The following is a 16,971-nucleotide window of genomic DNA, read 5'->3' on the forward strand; positions in this document are numbered from 1 at the left end:
TGGACAACTGTATGTTGGCTGCTCAAGAGTGGGCAGCAAAAAAACCTATTTGTATATGCTCCACAAGGGAAAACAAGGAACATTGTTTACAATGAGGTGTTATAATCACAACAGCAAGAAAGTATGTACATGATCACCTTCTTTTACGAAACTTATTGACTTTCATATATTTATATTGATATACATATATATACGTGTGTTTGGGTGCGTGTGTGTATATAAATCTCTATATATAAAGATGATGCGTAGTCTAGACGACGTTTTTAGATTTCATTATTCTCTTTAACCCGGGCAACGCCGGGTATTTCTGCTAGTACATATATAAAATTGCCAATTCCAGCAAATTTTGTACTTCTACAAAGCAATACTTTGTTTTTCAATATGCACAGGCATGGCTGTAGGCACAGGCATGGCTGTGTGATAGGAAGCTTGCTTCCCAACCACATAGTTTCAGGTTCAGTCCTACTGTGTGCTACCTTGGGCAAGTGTTTTATACTATAAGCTTTTGGCCAACCAAAGCCTCGTGAGTGGATTTGATAGACAAAAACTGAGAGAAACCTGTCATATATATATATATCTATATGTGTGTCTGTTTGTCACTCCATCACCACCTGACAACCGGTATTGGTGTGCTTATGTTCCTGTAACTTAGCAGTTTTGGCAAAACAGACCGATAGAATAAGTACTAGGTTTTAAAATAATAAGTGCTGGACTTGATTTGTTTGGCTAAAACTTTTCAAGGCAGTGCTGCAGCATGATTGAATCAAGTAAAAGAATGTCAAATAATTGGCATCTGTGGATAGAATGCAAGGAAGTGCTATTTCTACACAGTCTTCCCTACCAAGCTATATAACCCTGGGTCATATCAACATAGTAGTCAGTTGGAAAATTAAAATTCTCCAGTTTTCCTTGTCTGTTTTTCAAGTTCATATTTTATCTGCCTAGGGATTAGTGACGACCTCTGAAATTCAAGTATTTCCTCAAAATTTCAGATGTGTTTGAAATTTAATGTTTGTTTTGAGAAAATGTATAAAGTATTATGAATTTGCAGTTTTCACAAAAGAAACCACGACAATGTTTTTTCATCCATTTTAGAGGTTGATAAAATAAAGTACTTATCAAGTACTGGGGTTGATGTAAGAAACCATTTTAGGTGTGTGTGTGGTGTGGTGGAATAATTTTTCTTTTGCAATGTGCTGACCCCTAAAAACTCTTATTCATGGTAAGCGTATATAGTTAAGATAGCAAAAAAGAAAAAAAACCCAAAATGTGAAAGCATTGAACAAAATGCTTTTCAGTGTTTGATCCTTTTCTCTGAATTCTGAGTTCAAATCCTACCAAGGTCAACTTTGCCTTTCCTTCTTTTGAGGTCAATAAAATAAATAATCAGTGTAAGATGGGAGATTGACAGAATTGCTAGTGTTGGATGGGATGCTTTGTGGAATTCTGGCTCATTGTGTTGAGTTGTTGGTTGGTAGACTTAATCAGTTTCCTTATTTAATACCATTGTCTGTTTATGGATGTCTTTCACAAAGTTAAGTCAATTGCAAGCATTCAGGTTAAGTTCCTAGTTACAGAAATAACCTTTTCCCACTAATCTCAAAGGTGATGAAACATAAATGGGCATGGGCACTTCCTTTCCCAACACAATTCAATGGTACCAAACATATATACACATATCAGTGTGTATAACACTCATAATGTGTACACAAACATGGAATGGTAACTGTCCCATCTCAAAAAAGCATCTTAATTCTTTAGCATTTAAAGCGGTCACCTTTGTAATGTCATTCTAATAAACAACCATCACATCATTGAAATTTTGAAGCTATGGGATAATGCTTATTTATTCACAAAACAGTGTAAATAAATAAGCATTACATTTGACAGAGTAATCTGAATGCTAGAAGGTTAAAGAGAATTGTATGCCAAAAATAAAAGTACTGCTTAGAATGCTGCCAGACCACATCAGTGATGGTGCTTCAATTTGACTTGGTCCCCATAGCTTTTACACAAACCACTGGATGTTTTGTTTACCAATTTCTGTAATGGAACAAGCATTTCTTCAGCTTAGCTTAATACATCTAGGGTGTTTTCCTTCCATAAATGTATGCACTGTTCATCTACATAAGATTGTTTTGGGGTTAAATTTATTACCCCCCACCCCCACACACATACACATATACAAGAATTAGATTTAAAGATCTTATTACATTAATCAAAAACTTTAAATTTAGTAATAGATCCAATAAAATTCCCACAACTTTTTCAAAACTCTCCTAATAATAATAATAATAATAATCATCATCATTTCTAACATCTGCTTTCCATGCTGGCATGGGTTGGATGGTTTGACTGAGGACTGGCAAGCCAGGAGGCTGCACCAAGCTCCAATCTGATCTAGCAAGGTTTCTACAGTTGGATGCTGTTCCTAAAGCCAACCACACTGAGAGTGTAGTGGGTGCTTCTTATGTGCCACTGGCACGGGGGCCAGTCAGGTGGCTCTGACATCAACCACACTCAGATGGTGCTTTTTACATGCCAGTCAGGCGGTGCTGGCATTGACCACGGCAATGATTTAGGTTGACTCAATAGCTCTTCTTAAGCACAGCATATTGCCTGACGATTGAAGGGTACTTTTAAATGGGCCTGTTATGCGACACTGGCATAGGCCAACATTATGATATCACTTGGCTTGCCGGGTCTTCTCAAGCACAGCATATCTCCAAAGGTTTCAGTCGCTTGTCATTGCCTCTGTGAGGCCCAACGTTTGAAGGTCATGTTTCATCCCAAGTCTTCCTTCTTTCACCACCTCATCCTAAGTTTCACTTCCCCGTCCCACCTATTCCACAGGTCCCCTCCACTATTAGGGTATGACACTTCTTCACATAGCTGTCCTCATACATATGTAACACATGACCATACCAGCGCAGTTGTCTCTCTTACACACCACATCTTATGCTTCTTATGCCTAACTTTTCTTTCAGAGCAATTACACTCTGTTGTGTATGCACACTGACATTACACGTCCAATGGAGCATACTAGCTTCATTTCTTTCAAGCCTAGCATGTCCTCAGCATTCACAGCCTATGTTTCACTGCCATGTAGCATGGCTATTCGCACAATCTGAGCAAGAGGTCCTTTGTTACCAGCAGAGGTAAGGGCACTCTGAACTTTGCCCTGGCTATTCTTATTCTAGCAGTTACACTCAGAGCCTCCACCGCTGATACTGACTTGGTCACCTAGGTAATGGAAGCTATCAACTACTTCTAGTTTTTCTCCCTGCAATGTGACAGAAGCTGTTTTCTGCACATTTTCAATGTTTGTTTCCCCCTCTGTATTTTCCACATGCAGATATTATCTTCCCAGTTAACCTTCCTTTGATATTGCTGCACCTCTTATGTGTCCATAGCTTACACTATCTTATGGAATTTCTACCTATGCCTTTTCTACAGATCGAGCAGGGCCATCTACCTGAAGGGATTTGTGATTTGTCTTCCTTCCTACTTACTAAAACTTTGGTTTTTGCTACATTGACTCTAAGGCCCTTCGATTCTAGACCTTGCTTCCACCCCTGAAACTTCTCTAGTTCTGGTAGTGACTCAGCTATTAGAGCAAGGTCATCAGCATAGAGGAGCTCCCAGGGGTAGCCTGTCTTGAATTCCTCTATTATTGCCTGGAGGATTATGATGAATAAGAGGGGGCTGAGGACTGATCCTTGGTGAACCCCTACTTCTACTCGGAATTCTTCACTATACTTGTTGCCAACCCTCACCTTACTGACAGCATCCCTGTACATGGCTTGTACATCTCTCACCAACCACTCATCTATCCCTAGTTTCTGTATTGACTACCAGATGATAAGGGATCAGAGGACCCTATCAAAGGCTTTCTCCATGTCAATGAAAGCCAAGTACAGAGGTTTATCTTTGGCTAGGAATTTCTCCTGCAGCTGTCTTACCAGTGGTGCTCCTCCCTGGCACAAATCCAAGCTGCATCTCATCTAAACTAACTCTCTCTCTCTAATTTGTTGGACTATGACCCTCTCCGTGACTTTCATCACCTGATCGAACACTTTGATACCTCTTTAATTATTCCTATCTAGTGCGTCACCTTTTCCTTTGTAGCAGTTGACTATGGTGCTGCTACACCAGTCATTGGGTATGACTTCTTCATGTATCATCTGGTTGACTATATGGGTGACTAGCCTATAGCCTACACTGCCAGATATTTTAAGCATCTGTGCAGTGATTCCTGATGGGCTGGTGTGCTTTCCATGTTTTCATACCCTTAATTGCTTTATCTACCAAGTTACTGTCAATTTGGATAGCTAGTCCCTCTGTCAGGTTGACATTTGGCAGACTGTTTTTCTCCCATTCATTCTCTTCTTTTAGCAACTTTTCATAGAGGCATTTCCAATTCTCTCTCTTTGCAGCCTCATTAAATGCAAGTGAGCCATCATCCATGTGAACACATTTCTCTCCTATGACATCATGATTCTCTGTCTTGCAACATGAAACACTTCAAGTCTTTGGTCCTCATGGCGCAGAACATTGGCAAATTTTTTCTTATCTGCTTTCCCTCTGGCTAAGTAAACCTGTCTCCTAGCTTCCTTTCTGGTGATCTGGTACAGTTCCTTACTACCACCGCTCTTCCAGTCCTTCCAAGCCTGTTTCTTTTCCCTAATGATCCTGTCAACTACATTGTTCCACCACCACGTTACCTTAGGTCAAAAGGAGACTTTGCACCAGCCAGAGATCTGGTCAGTAGCCCTCAACAAGTTGTCCTGTAGAAACCTCCAGTTGTCTTCCACATTATGTGATGCTATATCTTCTTCTTTTTCATCCAAAGCATCAAGTAATACATCTCTAAATCTCTGTCCATTCAGAGGATCCTTAAGCTTCCATACCCTTCTTTTCCATGCTGGTTGTCTTCTAGGCATCCATTCAGCCCTGATCCTGAAGTCACTAACTACTAACCTATGTTGTGGGGTGCATTCTTCACCAGGAAGGTTTTGGCATTTATAAGTTGCCATCTTTCCTTTTTCCTGGTTTCAAATGTAGTCAATCTGACTAGTGCGTCCACCAGGAGCATAAGCCGAGATAATGATTGCTAATCCATATTGCAGCACTAATCGAAGCATAAGTATTCTATCTCATACTCTGACTACCTCGATTACCTTATCAATCCAGTTCTCTGCGAGAAGTACACCGACGCCCCTAATCCCATCAGTGTTCCCTATCTAAAATATCTTATACCTATGTTCTTTGCCTGTGAGGAATCTAGCAGAGCTTCCTCTCCACCTTACTCCTTGGATGCAGCACACATCTACACATTTCCGTTCAAGCATCTCAACAATCTCACCAGATCTACCTTTCAATGTGCCAACATTAAGTGTGCCAACATTAAGTGTGCCAACTCTGAGGGTGTGGAAGGTGTGGGCCTGTAAGACCCTGGGATGGGGAGACAGCAGCATCGTGCATCTGAAAAGAAATCTTGCATTTGGAAGATCTTGTAAACACACAATAGCCTTCGACCTGCTTACACTACCCATTTATAAAAGCTGATAAGACAAAGAACGTATATGAAACAGATAGAGGCATTTGTAACAAACTATTTTAGACAGTATCACAAAATCTTGCATATAGAATGTACAGAATGTACAGTGATGTTATTGACGAGGCAAAATGTCTAATTACCAAATTAGAGACAACAGGAACATGTCTATCAAGGTCTTGTCTTCTAAGTATATAGCTGGTGAATGTCCATTTTCTTTTTGTGATAGTTTATCTTGTGAAGGACCCACTCATATGTTCTATCCATGCAGCTTATTCTGAGAATGTGTCTAAAACACTTGTTCAAATGCTTCAATTTTCCTTTTATCAATTTTCTTTATAATCCAGCATTCAGCTCCCATAGGTGACTCTGCTAAATATCAATGAATTGAGGAGTTGCTTTTTGTTCACAAGGAGATGACTTCATTCTAGAACCCTATTTACAGATTAATCAGTCCTACCAAAAGTGAAATAGGCAGCATAAAGAAACTATCAACATTTGTTTTTCTTCAAATTAGAAGAGTCTCTACTTTTAAACATTGGATATGGAAGACATGGAGCAGTATTCAACGATTCAAGCAAATGAACCCAACTATATATTTAAATAATTTGACATTGTAGTATTCTACCCTTCAGTCTCAAAAAACATCTGCAACAAACCCCTTCTACCTCCAAGCCATGAAGTTCAGCAAGCTACATGCTACAATTACTGATTCTGGCATTAATATAATTATGAATGCCAGAAAATTGCTGTTATTTCGTGACTATTTTACTGGGTGAAAATAAGATGAAGAATAGTTTAATGTAGCAATGAGGTGCTTTAACAGGGCTGAGACTGCTCAATTTGTAGACTTAAACATTCTAAATTGGCTAAACAAAAGAGGAAGCTGATATAGAATTGTGCAGAGATGGTAAACTTGGAGTTGTTCTTAACAGAAGTGGACACAGAATAATAGCATGAAGATAAAATAAACTCACCACAATAGTCAAATAACAAAACCTAAAAATTACCATTAATTCTAATCTAAAAATAATTGACTACTAAGACATGTATCTCACCACAGACCACTCTACTTCTGACAAACCCAACAAAGAAACCATCTGTGTAAATAAAAACTTCAGTAACGCTCTCAGTTATTAGCAAAATAAGTAGGTGTATCTCCAGCTTATTCCCATATAAAACCACTTTTAATAAAGCTGCCCCACCTTATGATATGGCACTTGTGAGATCTAGATTTGCAGAAACAAAAACATCATCTACCCACTAGACCAAGGAGATGCAGACATAAAAAAGTTTTGTGGTTCAGCGCACCCACATTATGAACTGTGGGTGTGTGTGTCTTTGTCCCCCCACCATCGCTTGATGACTGATGTTGGTGCATTTACATCCCCGTAACTTAACAGTCCGGCAAAGGAGACCGGTTAGAATAAATGCTAGGCCTACAGAGAATAAGTCCTGGGATCAATTTCTTTGACTAAAATCTTTTAAGGCAGTGCTTCAGCACAGTAAAAGTTTGTTGCATTTATCTGCCCAACGTAAGATTGCAAATGTTTAGCCATAAGAAGAAAGGTAAAACTCACCCACAAAGCCTGTGTAACTGCTCTCTGAACAAGAGATGCTTAAAAGTTTGCTCTCTGGACAATAGATTCCACAACGAAGAAACAGATTATAGAGTTGATATCTCTGATGCAAGAACTTAATGTTGGCCTAAGATGAAACTCTTTCAAGGACAGACTTATACTGTATATGGCCTATTGAGAAATAGACAAGATGTAACTTGACATCACTATCTAAATTATCATCTTGAATGAAAAACAAATTCCCTTACCTTGAGTTCTTCAACTTTGTTTTCCACATTTGTCCACCATAGTCATCACTCCATAATATTACATGACATTACAAAACACACCACATATATCCATTAATTATATTACACACCGCAAAAGACACATTAATACATCTTCAGTATTTATTCATATACCATCAACCACTCCTCTACATACTTGTATATATATATATATATATATATATATATATAGCATCTACCAGCACTAATGGCACCACAGATTTACCTGCCTATTGTCAGGCCATATTCATCCACTAACAATATGCACTCCCAGAAATCTAAACAACATTACTATAGACACCATATACCTTCCACAATGACAGATTGAACTCCACCAGACTCTGTAAGAAAAAGAAATATGAGTTGAGTATGCATTCTACTGTACCTTCTACATTAGACAAAACATAATATATTGCATGTAACTGTGACACTTGAATTACTTTATCATGGCTTCCACAGACGATTTAGTGGCATGCAGCTATGAACTCCTGCCTGTGCACTTCTATAAGTCATTACCCAACTTGTACATGAGATTGCAAAATGTTCACCACTTCAGACAGGACATTCATAGATTGTGTATGCCATTCATTAACTGACCTACTTACCTAGGGTTACAAATGTGTCAGTTCCAGTACCAACCCAGGAATTAATCAAGGTTTTTACATATTCAAAACATTTGAGCAGGTGTAATCTATATGAAATGGAAGTAAAATTGGGAGCTTATGGGTCCTGCCCTATCACAACACCAGATATCAATGTGGTAACTAAATCCAATAGACAGCCAAAGTGGGACTATTAGTATTAGATATGGAAACATATGCACAAAACCAATACTTGGTTCATGACCTTGTGCTCAAATGACTTTGCAATCCAGAAAAGAGAGTAGACCATCAGAACACATACCACCTACATCATTATTTATATGTTTTAATATACATTCATGTGTGTGTTTGTGTTGGCTCAGTTATATTTGTGTGCAGAAGTGCATAGGTACTGTATATGTACATCCTCATCATCATCATCATCATCATCATCATCATCATTGTTGTTTAACATCCGCTTGCCATGCTGGCATGGGTTGGACGGTTTTTTATGTGCTACAGGCACAGGAGCCAGTCAGGCAGCACAGGACCAGTTAGCTAGCACTGGCATTGACCACACTCGAATGGTGCTTTTTACGTGCCACCGGCACGGGACCAGTCAGGCCGGCACTGGCACCGACCATGCTCTTCACAAGCGCAGTTTATTGCCCAATGATTGAAAGGTACTCTTAAATGGGCTGGTTATGCTGCACTGGCATAGGCCATGGTTACGGCCTCACTTGGCTTGCCGAGTCTGCTCAAGCACAGCACATCTCCAAAGATCTCAGTCACTAGTCATCACCTCGGTGAGGCCCAACGTTAAAAGGTCGTGCTTCAACACCTTATCCCAGGTTTTCCTGGGACTACCTCTCCCACAGGTTCCCTCTACTGTTAGGTTGTGACACTTTTTCACATCCATACGCAACACATGACCACACCAATGCAGTCATCTCTCTTGCACACCACATCTGATGCTACTTATGTCCAACTCTTCACTCAGAGTGCTTATACTCTGTCGTGTATGCACACTGACATTACACATCCAGCGAGGCATACTGGCTTCATTCGTTGAAAGCTTGCGCATGTCCTCTGCAGGTCACAGTCCATGTTTCACTGCCATGTAGCATGGCTGTTTGCACACATGCGCCATACAGGCTACCTTTTACTCTGAGCGAGAGGCCCTTTGTCACCAGCAGAGGTAGGAGCTCTCTGAACTTTGCCCAGGCTATTCTTATTCTAGTAGCTACACTCTCAGAGCATCCACCTCAGCTACTGACTTGGTCACCTAGGTAACAGAAACTATCAACTACTAGTTTTTCTCCCTGGAATGCGACGGAAGCTGTTTTCTGCACATTTTCAGTGTTTACTGCCCCTGAGCATTTGCCACACACAGAAACTATCTTCCCAGTTAGCCTTCCTTTGATATTGCTGCATATCTTATGTATAGCTTACACTGGGTACATCCAATAGAGTTTCTACCTATGCCTTTTCTACAGATCGAGCAGGGCCATCTACCGAAAGGGATTTGTGGTTTGTCTGCCTTCCTACTTATTAGGATTTTGGTTTTAGCTAGGTTTACTCTAAGGCCCTTCGATTCTAGACCTTGCTTCCACACCTGAAACTTCTCCTCTAGTTCTGATAGTGACTCAGCAATTAGCATAGAGGAGCTCCCAGGGGCATCCTGTCTTGAATTCCTCTGTTATTGCCTGGAGGACTATGATGAATAAGAGGGGGCTTAGGACTGATCCTTGGTGGACCCCTGCTCCTACTCAGAATTCTTCACTGTATTCATTGCCAACCTTCACCTTACTGGCAGCATCCCTGTACATGGCTAGCACAGCTCTCACTAACCACTCGTCCATGCCTAGTTTCTTCATTAACCACCAGATAAGGGATTAGGGGACCCTGTCAAAGGCTTTCTCCATGTCAACGAAACCCAGGTACAAAGGTTTATCTTTGGCCAGGTATTTCTCCTGCAGCTGTCTTACCAGAAATATAGCATCAGTGGTGCTTTTCCCTGGCACAAACGCAAACTGCATCTCATCTAGACTGACTCTCTCCCTAATTAGTTGGGCTATGACCCTCTCTGACTTTCATTACCTAATCCAACAACTCGATACCTCCAATTATTCGTATCTAATGCATCACTTTTACCTTTGACTATGCTGCTACACCAGTCATTGGGTATGACTCCTTCATGTATCACCTGATTGACTATATGGGTGACTAGACGATAGTGACACCGCCAGATATTTTAAGCATCTATGCAGTGATTCCTGATGGGTATATATATATATATATATATATATATATATATATATACATACATTTATACATTTAAATAAGTTCTCCACCGATAATGGTGCTTTCATACCGAAGGGCTTGGTAAAAATTATTAATTGTTGATTTATTAATAAATTAATAAATTGATAAACCTTTTAATTTGTAATAATATATATATATATATATATATAGAAGGTTTAGATTTAGATTCAAGATTGAATATGGTACTTATGCGTAGGCACCAGAATATCGTATGGTATGGTATTATACAAAAACCATTCCAAAAGGATAGGTGATCAAAAAATCAAAATAAGCAACACGGATTTCAAAGATGATTGCAGTACGCACGTTTCATGCTACTCTATTTATTTAAGTAATGCGAGCATTACATTAAATGCAATATGAAGAGCAATCTTCAGCTGCACGAAAATGCAGAAAATTACAGCAGAATAGACATATTATAATTGTGGCAACATTTCAAATCCAAGTGGGAGAAAGAATACATAAAAATCCAAGTGGGAGGAAGAATACATGAATCCATCTTGACATAGCGGAGTCTATCAGGCTAGTAATTGATTCTAGACAAAAGTTCTAACTGTCTCTGATTTTATTGTCTCTTATCTAGTGGTGATAGCATAAGGGACAATTACTTCTAAGGAAAGGGAAGGTGTAAGCAGTATGCATGGACAAGGCTGTAAATGTATTAGATTATAAAGGTTTCTCTGGTCAGAGTAGTACCAGGTCATTTTACTACTATCAAAATGTGGAGGAATTAAAACCCTAGGTATATGGGTCAAATAGGTTTTTTTTCTTTTAGTCTGAATAGAGTATCAGTATAGTTATACAGATAACAATATTAGTTTAACCAATATTTTCACAATAAGAGGTATGTTAATAAAATAAATAAAAAGAGATGTAATTATTTTATACAAAAATCATAAAATAATGTCATTATTGAATTCAGGGGCTATATAGATAGGGTGTAAAGTTTAAGGATATTAAGTATATTGGGTTCATGAAAACTATTTTGAATTATCTTAAAAAAATTATAGCTGAAAATAGAATAATGATACTATTTAGGAGACACATAGGTAAGCTTTATTTTTATAATGTGAATAAAAATTATTATCGGATTTATATTAGTTTATAATAATGTGTTTACTAAGGTTTAAGGGACTGAAAAAAGAAAAGATGCTAGGAAATAACAAGGATATTCAATACAGGAACCTGATGATTGATTTAAGTAGATTAAATGTTAAGGTGAGAGATCAGGAATATATGTTATAAAGGTTAAAATTATGTGCTAATTGATAGTCCTAGATGACCATGGTAGAAGTAAAGTACTATAATTTGATAACTTTAGCTACTTTATAAAGACCTATTTTTTAAAAAATTTAAAAGTGCGAGTAGAGCAGTGTACACATGATACCCTAAGGTCTAATCTATTATTGATTAGATTAGGATTATTTCTAAGTTTAAAAATTTCATATATTTCCATAGAACACAATTCACATCCATATCTATTATTTCTATAAGGTTGAGCTTTTCTTATAATTTCCCATTTAAGGCTAAAATTAATACCATTATCTTTTAACTCCCAAATTTTACTTGCCAATGTCATACTATTTGCCTTATGTCTAAGTCTAAACAAAGACCTATGGTTATATATTCTCTGTTTCATATTCTCTGTATATATATATATATATATATATATATATATATATATATATATATATATACTTTTATATTCATCTGTAATTTTGCTTCATGCTCTTGTCAGCCATTTTGACTGAACGATCATTGGTAAAATCTATTCTTCACCAACATGAAATCTCTGATCCCGACATTTTGACAAATTCCATTGAAGTGTGTGTGTGTGGTCTTTTAACTTGTCACTGAACTGCAGCTATGCTAAGGGCTCTTCCTTGGAGTGATCTGCTGCTTATTTTTCCAGTCCTTTTTGCTGATCTGCTACATTATGGCAACACTAGTCATCAAGTAATGTGAGTGAGTCATCAAGTAATGTGAGTCATCAAGTAATGTGAGTGAAACACAAAGAAACACACATAACAGCAACATACACACAGAATGGAATACCATGAACCACCACTTGGTTTCCATGTATGATATTCACTCACAAGGCATTGGTTAACTTGGGGCTATAATAGAAGATACTTGCTGAAAAGTTTGCATAATAAAACAGAACCTCTTAACCATACAACCATGCTTTTATATGGAAAGCAGGGATGTCAAAATTGGCAACGAGGGCAAAATGAGTAATTTCTGATTCTCATCATTTTCCCCCTACTTTTTTACGTTGCAAGTGTTGCATCATCTTTAAGAATAAAAATTGGTCGGCATAGTTATTGTTGTTGAACGTAGAATTTGAAACAGTCAGGTGACAGGTACTTTTTCTCCAAATAATTTTTCCTTAACTTTGATCCAATTGTAATTGAGGTTGCTTATATATCTGGATAATTTATGATGTTTAAAAATTAATATGCTTTTTTCTGTTGGATTCCAAGTCAATTTTTTCCTATACTAATGTCTAATTTGATATTTTACAATTTTCAAAAAATGATGTCTAAACTGGGGCAAAATGTTTCAATTAGTCGATAATTTCTTCTCTTTCACTGCATGGTGCATAAATATATCATGAAGACAGCCACTCCAGCAAATTGTGAAGAAGCTACAGAGAATATTTTATTTTGAGTTTTTAGGTTTAGTTGAGTTTCATTAATTTTGTATCTTGTCCCATATTTCTATGACACTCTTTCATTTGACTCTGTTATTTTAAATTTTTGTTGCATTTCTGATCTTTCTGATGTCTAAGGATGGATATTGATGTGTATAAGTGTTTTCTTCAAAGTTTTCCATCTCTCCATCAGGTGTGGTCACTTTCGCTTTGGTGTTCTCATACAGCTTACTTATTGCTCTCAGAATTCTTGGTAGAAGTATCTTCATCATCATTCCTCTATGTACTGATTCAAAAGCCTTTTTAAAGTCTACATAGATAATGATAGCTTTCCAGTTATATCTCTTAACTCCCTCTATCAATCTTCTAAGTGTGACACTGTGAGATGTTATTGACCATCCTGATCTGAATCCATTTTGATTTGGTCGCAATTATTTATCTACCTTAGGCTGTATTCGGCTAAATGTCATCTTGTTGACCATTTTTGCAACAATGGATGACAGACTGATCCATCTGTAATTCCCTGTATCACTTGGGTCTCCAGTTTTGGGCAGCAGTAGCAAGTCTATCTCAGACCGTTGATCTGGCTTCACATTGTCGTTTAGTAGTTTGTTTGCAAATTCAAGGATGATGTCGTCTAAGTCACATCTTTTTAGTACTTCTGGTGGGATTTTGTCAAGACCAGCTTGTTTTCCTTCTTTCAGGTCACTTGTAGCTCTCTCTATTTCTTGTATTATGTAATGCATAGAATGTACAAGAGCAAGGAAGAAGAACTGGGATTCAAACTGTATAGGCAAAGAAGTAGATGGCATCAAGCAGTGACAGTAACTGACCTAGACTATGCTGATGACCTGGCATTACTCACAGAGAGGACAGATCAGACACAGGAGGTGCTGGGAAGGTAGGATTGTACTGCAATGCAGAGAAAACAGAACTGCTAGTATTCAACCACGAAATGCCTGTGTCAGTGAAAGTGAGAGACAGTAAGTTGCTGAAGGTAGTTGAAAATTTCAGATACTTTGGTGCATGGACACAAAGTACTGAAAAAGACAGCAAGGAAAGCTCTTGCCTGGAGTGCATGCCATAGATTGAGAAAGGTTTAGAGTTCAAAGTTAGCAAGGAAATTGAAAGTGAGGTTGTTTCTGGCAACAGTGGGGCCTATTCTTCTATACAGGGCTGAAACATTGACGCTCACTAAAGCATTGCAGAAGCAGTTGGACAGTTGTTATACGAGGATGCTTAGAATGGCACTCAAAGTCTCCTGGTAAAATCATACAACAAACACCGATTTATACCAGGGACTACCAAAAGTAACATTGAAGCTACAGCATAGAAGGATGAGGCTAGCTGGACACTGCATCAGACATACCAATGAAATTGCTAACAAACTAGTGCTCTAGCAACCAACGGAAGGAAGAACCAGGAGAGAAAGGAAGAAGACGACCTATATCGACAACTTGCTGGAGGATACTGGTATGGAAGGGGTACAGGAGCTGAGGACCATTATGATGAATGGGGAAAACATGTGGAAACAGTCTTGGGGCATCCTGTGGGACGACCTAGATAGATAGAAATCTTCTTTACCAGGTATGTAGATGACATCCTTATACTTGCATCCTCCCGTGCAGAGGCTGACGTTCAATAACATGAACATAAAGTTCACTCTGGAATATTCCAGCATCACTGGATCGCTATCACTACTTGACTTGAAACTGAATATAACAGAAGAAGGGGAGATCCACATCGAGTTCTACAGGAAAGCAGCCAGTAAAGATATGTTTGTCCAATACAATTCAGCACTTCCACTCGGTGCCAAAATAGGATATGCCAGAAATGAACTTGCACACATCCAGGGTAAGTGCAGCAAAACGGAGGATAAGGTGACCCACACTACATGCTTCCTAGATATATTGAAAACCAACAGGTACCCTAGATCCATTGTAAATCAGCTTAAGTACCCAAGACGACCAACACACCGAACACATAGAAAACCCAGCAACACATGCTTCCTTAAAATACCCCATTTTAGCAAGAGGATAACTAGATCCATCCGAAGAGCCATAAGAAGAGAAGGGCTAGACATACAACTAGCTCACTCCGGCCCCTCTCTGAGAGGACACCTCGCAAAGAAACAAGCAAAGGACAGCAGTCAATGCACACTAGCTAACTGCCCCATCCGTGACACAGATTTATGCCAACGGGTAAATGTGTATAGAATACAATGTAACAAATGCAACAAGTTCTATGTGGGAAGCACAACAAGACCGTTACACGTCCACATCAAAGAACATCTGAACACAAGAGCCTCCTCCATTGGAAAACATCTAGACAGATGCCAGAACACTGATAAAAGCATAACAGTCACAATTGAGGCCAATGAAAGAAATTTGGGTAATTTAAGAATTAAGGAAGCTATACTCATACACAGACTAGGACCCCAAATTAACAACGGTCAGGAGGTTGGTAATCGATATAATATTTAGCTTTATCTGGCTGCATGTAGGTTTATTTTTGATAATATGCTCACCTATAGTTTATAACAAAAAAAAAAGAAGAAAAGAGAAAGAAAAAAGAAGGGAAAAAAAGGAAGCTGCATGTATAATACATAACTTAGAAGCAGTGCTATGGATGTACCATCACACACGAGATTGAGACATGGCTGACCTTGCGCACTTCTCATGAGGAATTCCGGAAGGAGCTTTGTGAGACCATTGCTGAGATGCTTCCAAAAAAACAAAAACAAAAAAAGCCGTTGGAAAAGCAACCCCATCCAAGAATATCTAAAGAGGGAATTATATTCCGAAATATCATATCAGACTATGGATGACTAAACTACAATAGGTATATAGCCCATTGTTTTTATTATAGTGCATTGTTGTACCATTCAGAACTTTATATTCTTTACAAACAATACACAATGCTTCAAGCGAACTACAATACTCTCCTATAATATAGTAAGTCTCACTCATTGTGCACCTCTGCCCCACCTATATACATATATACATATACTTTCCATATCAGGATCCTGCATTGTGCATGTGTACACTCACACATTCATACATAGACAATCTCATGGGATTGTTGAAGCTTTAATGAAATTGTTTTAATGTTTTGCCACTCTGTATAGCTCTTTAGATAATGGTTCTTAGAATTCAAAGTATGCAGTACTAGCAGAATGTTTCACAAATAGCTGCAAAATTTTGTATTTGTTTTTCTTTTTGTGTGTAGATATATATATATATATATATATATATATACATATGTATGTATGTATTTGTATTTCTCTCTAAAAACACTTTTTTGTTTTATTTTGGTAGGTCCGAAGAGAAGCCATTTTGCAAAGAGCACAAGAACGAGTTGCCCGTTACGAACAGTGGAAACAATCAGGCCGACATAGAGGTGGGCGCATTTATGGCTTTGGTAGCCGTACACCACGTGACATATGTTTGCCTTTAGACCGCAAGAGATCATCTTCTCATAGTACGCTTCTGCGATGCTCAGCCAATGATTCTGACTCGGATACCTATGTCCGACCACAGCGTCGTGCAGTCTCTGCCTGCAGTATGGTCAGACGGCACTGTTGTGTTGATGTTAAATCATCTGGTAGGTTAACCCTTCTAATTTTCTAACCAATTAACATGAAGATGTTTCTGTGGTAAATATGTATCCGGTATCCAGCTGATGTAGGGATTCTTGTGTTATCTTTTGTTCTCTTCTGTGTTGCTTCTCATTGGTTTATTCTCTGTTACTTGCCTTTGATGTTATTGTGGCAGTTATTTTCTCTGTGATCAGTAATTTGGGGATTCTTGATTTTCTTAAGAAGGTGAGGGAGGGGGGAAAATCATGGCTGGAACACCTTTTATTATAGGTCCTACTCAATGAAGCTTGAGTGGGAGACTAAACAAGAACTAAATCATTCATTCTTAAAGTCTCTGGGATAATTTTCCCAATTTTTCTGAAATTGTGTTTCTAATTTTTTTCTATTTCTTTTCAATCATATTTAGGAACT

General features: G+C 38.3%; 1 protein-coding gene across 50 annotated transcripts in view; it reads left to right on the plus strand.

Annotated features, from left to right (window-relative positions):
• The window catches only part of LOC106874170 (uncharacterized), a 312,709-nt gene that overhangs the window by 162,485 nt on the left and 133,253 nt on the right, over window positions 1-16,971 (plus strand). For 30 of the 50 annotated variants that reach the window (XM_014921803.3, XM_014921805.3, XM_052975460.2 and 27 more), the window contains one exon: window positions 16,280-16,565. In XM_014921803.3, the coding sequence (XP_014777289.1) occupies window positions 16,280-16,565 (286 nt within the window). The remainder of the gene's footprint in view (window positions 1-16,279; window positions 16,566-16,971) is intronic. The other 20 variants (XM_014921810.3, XM_089338831.1, XM_089338846.1 and 17 more) reach the window with 1 other exon arrangement.

The sequence above is a fragment of the Octopus bimaculoides genome, chromosome 21, assembly GCF_046866305.1.
Source record: "Octopus bimaculoides isolate indiv1 chromosome 21, ASM4686630v1, whole genome shotgun sequence".
In the NCBI taxonomy this organism is placed as follows: domain Eukaryota; kingdom Metazoa; phylum Mollusca; class Cephalopoda; order Octopoda; family Octopodidae; genus Octopus; species Octopus bimaculoides.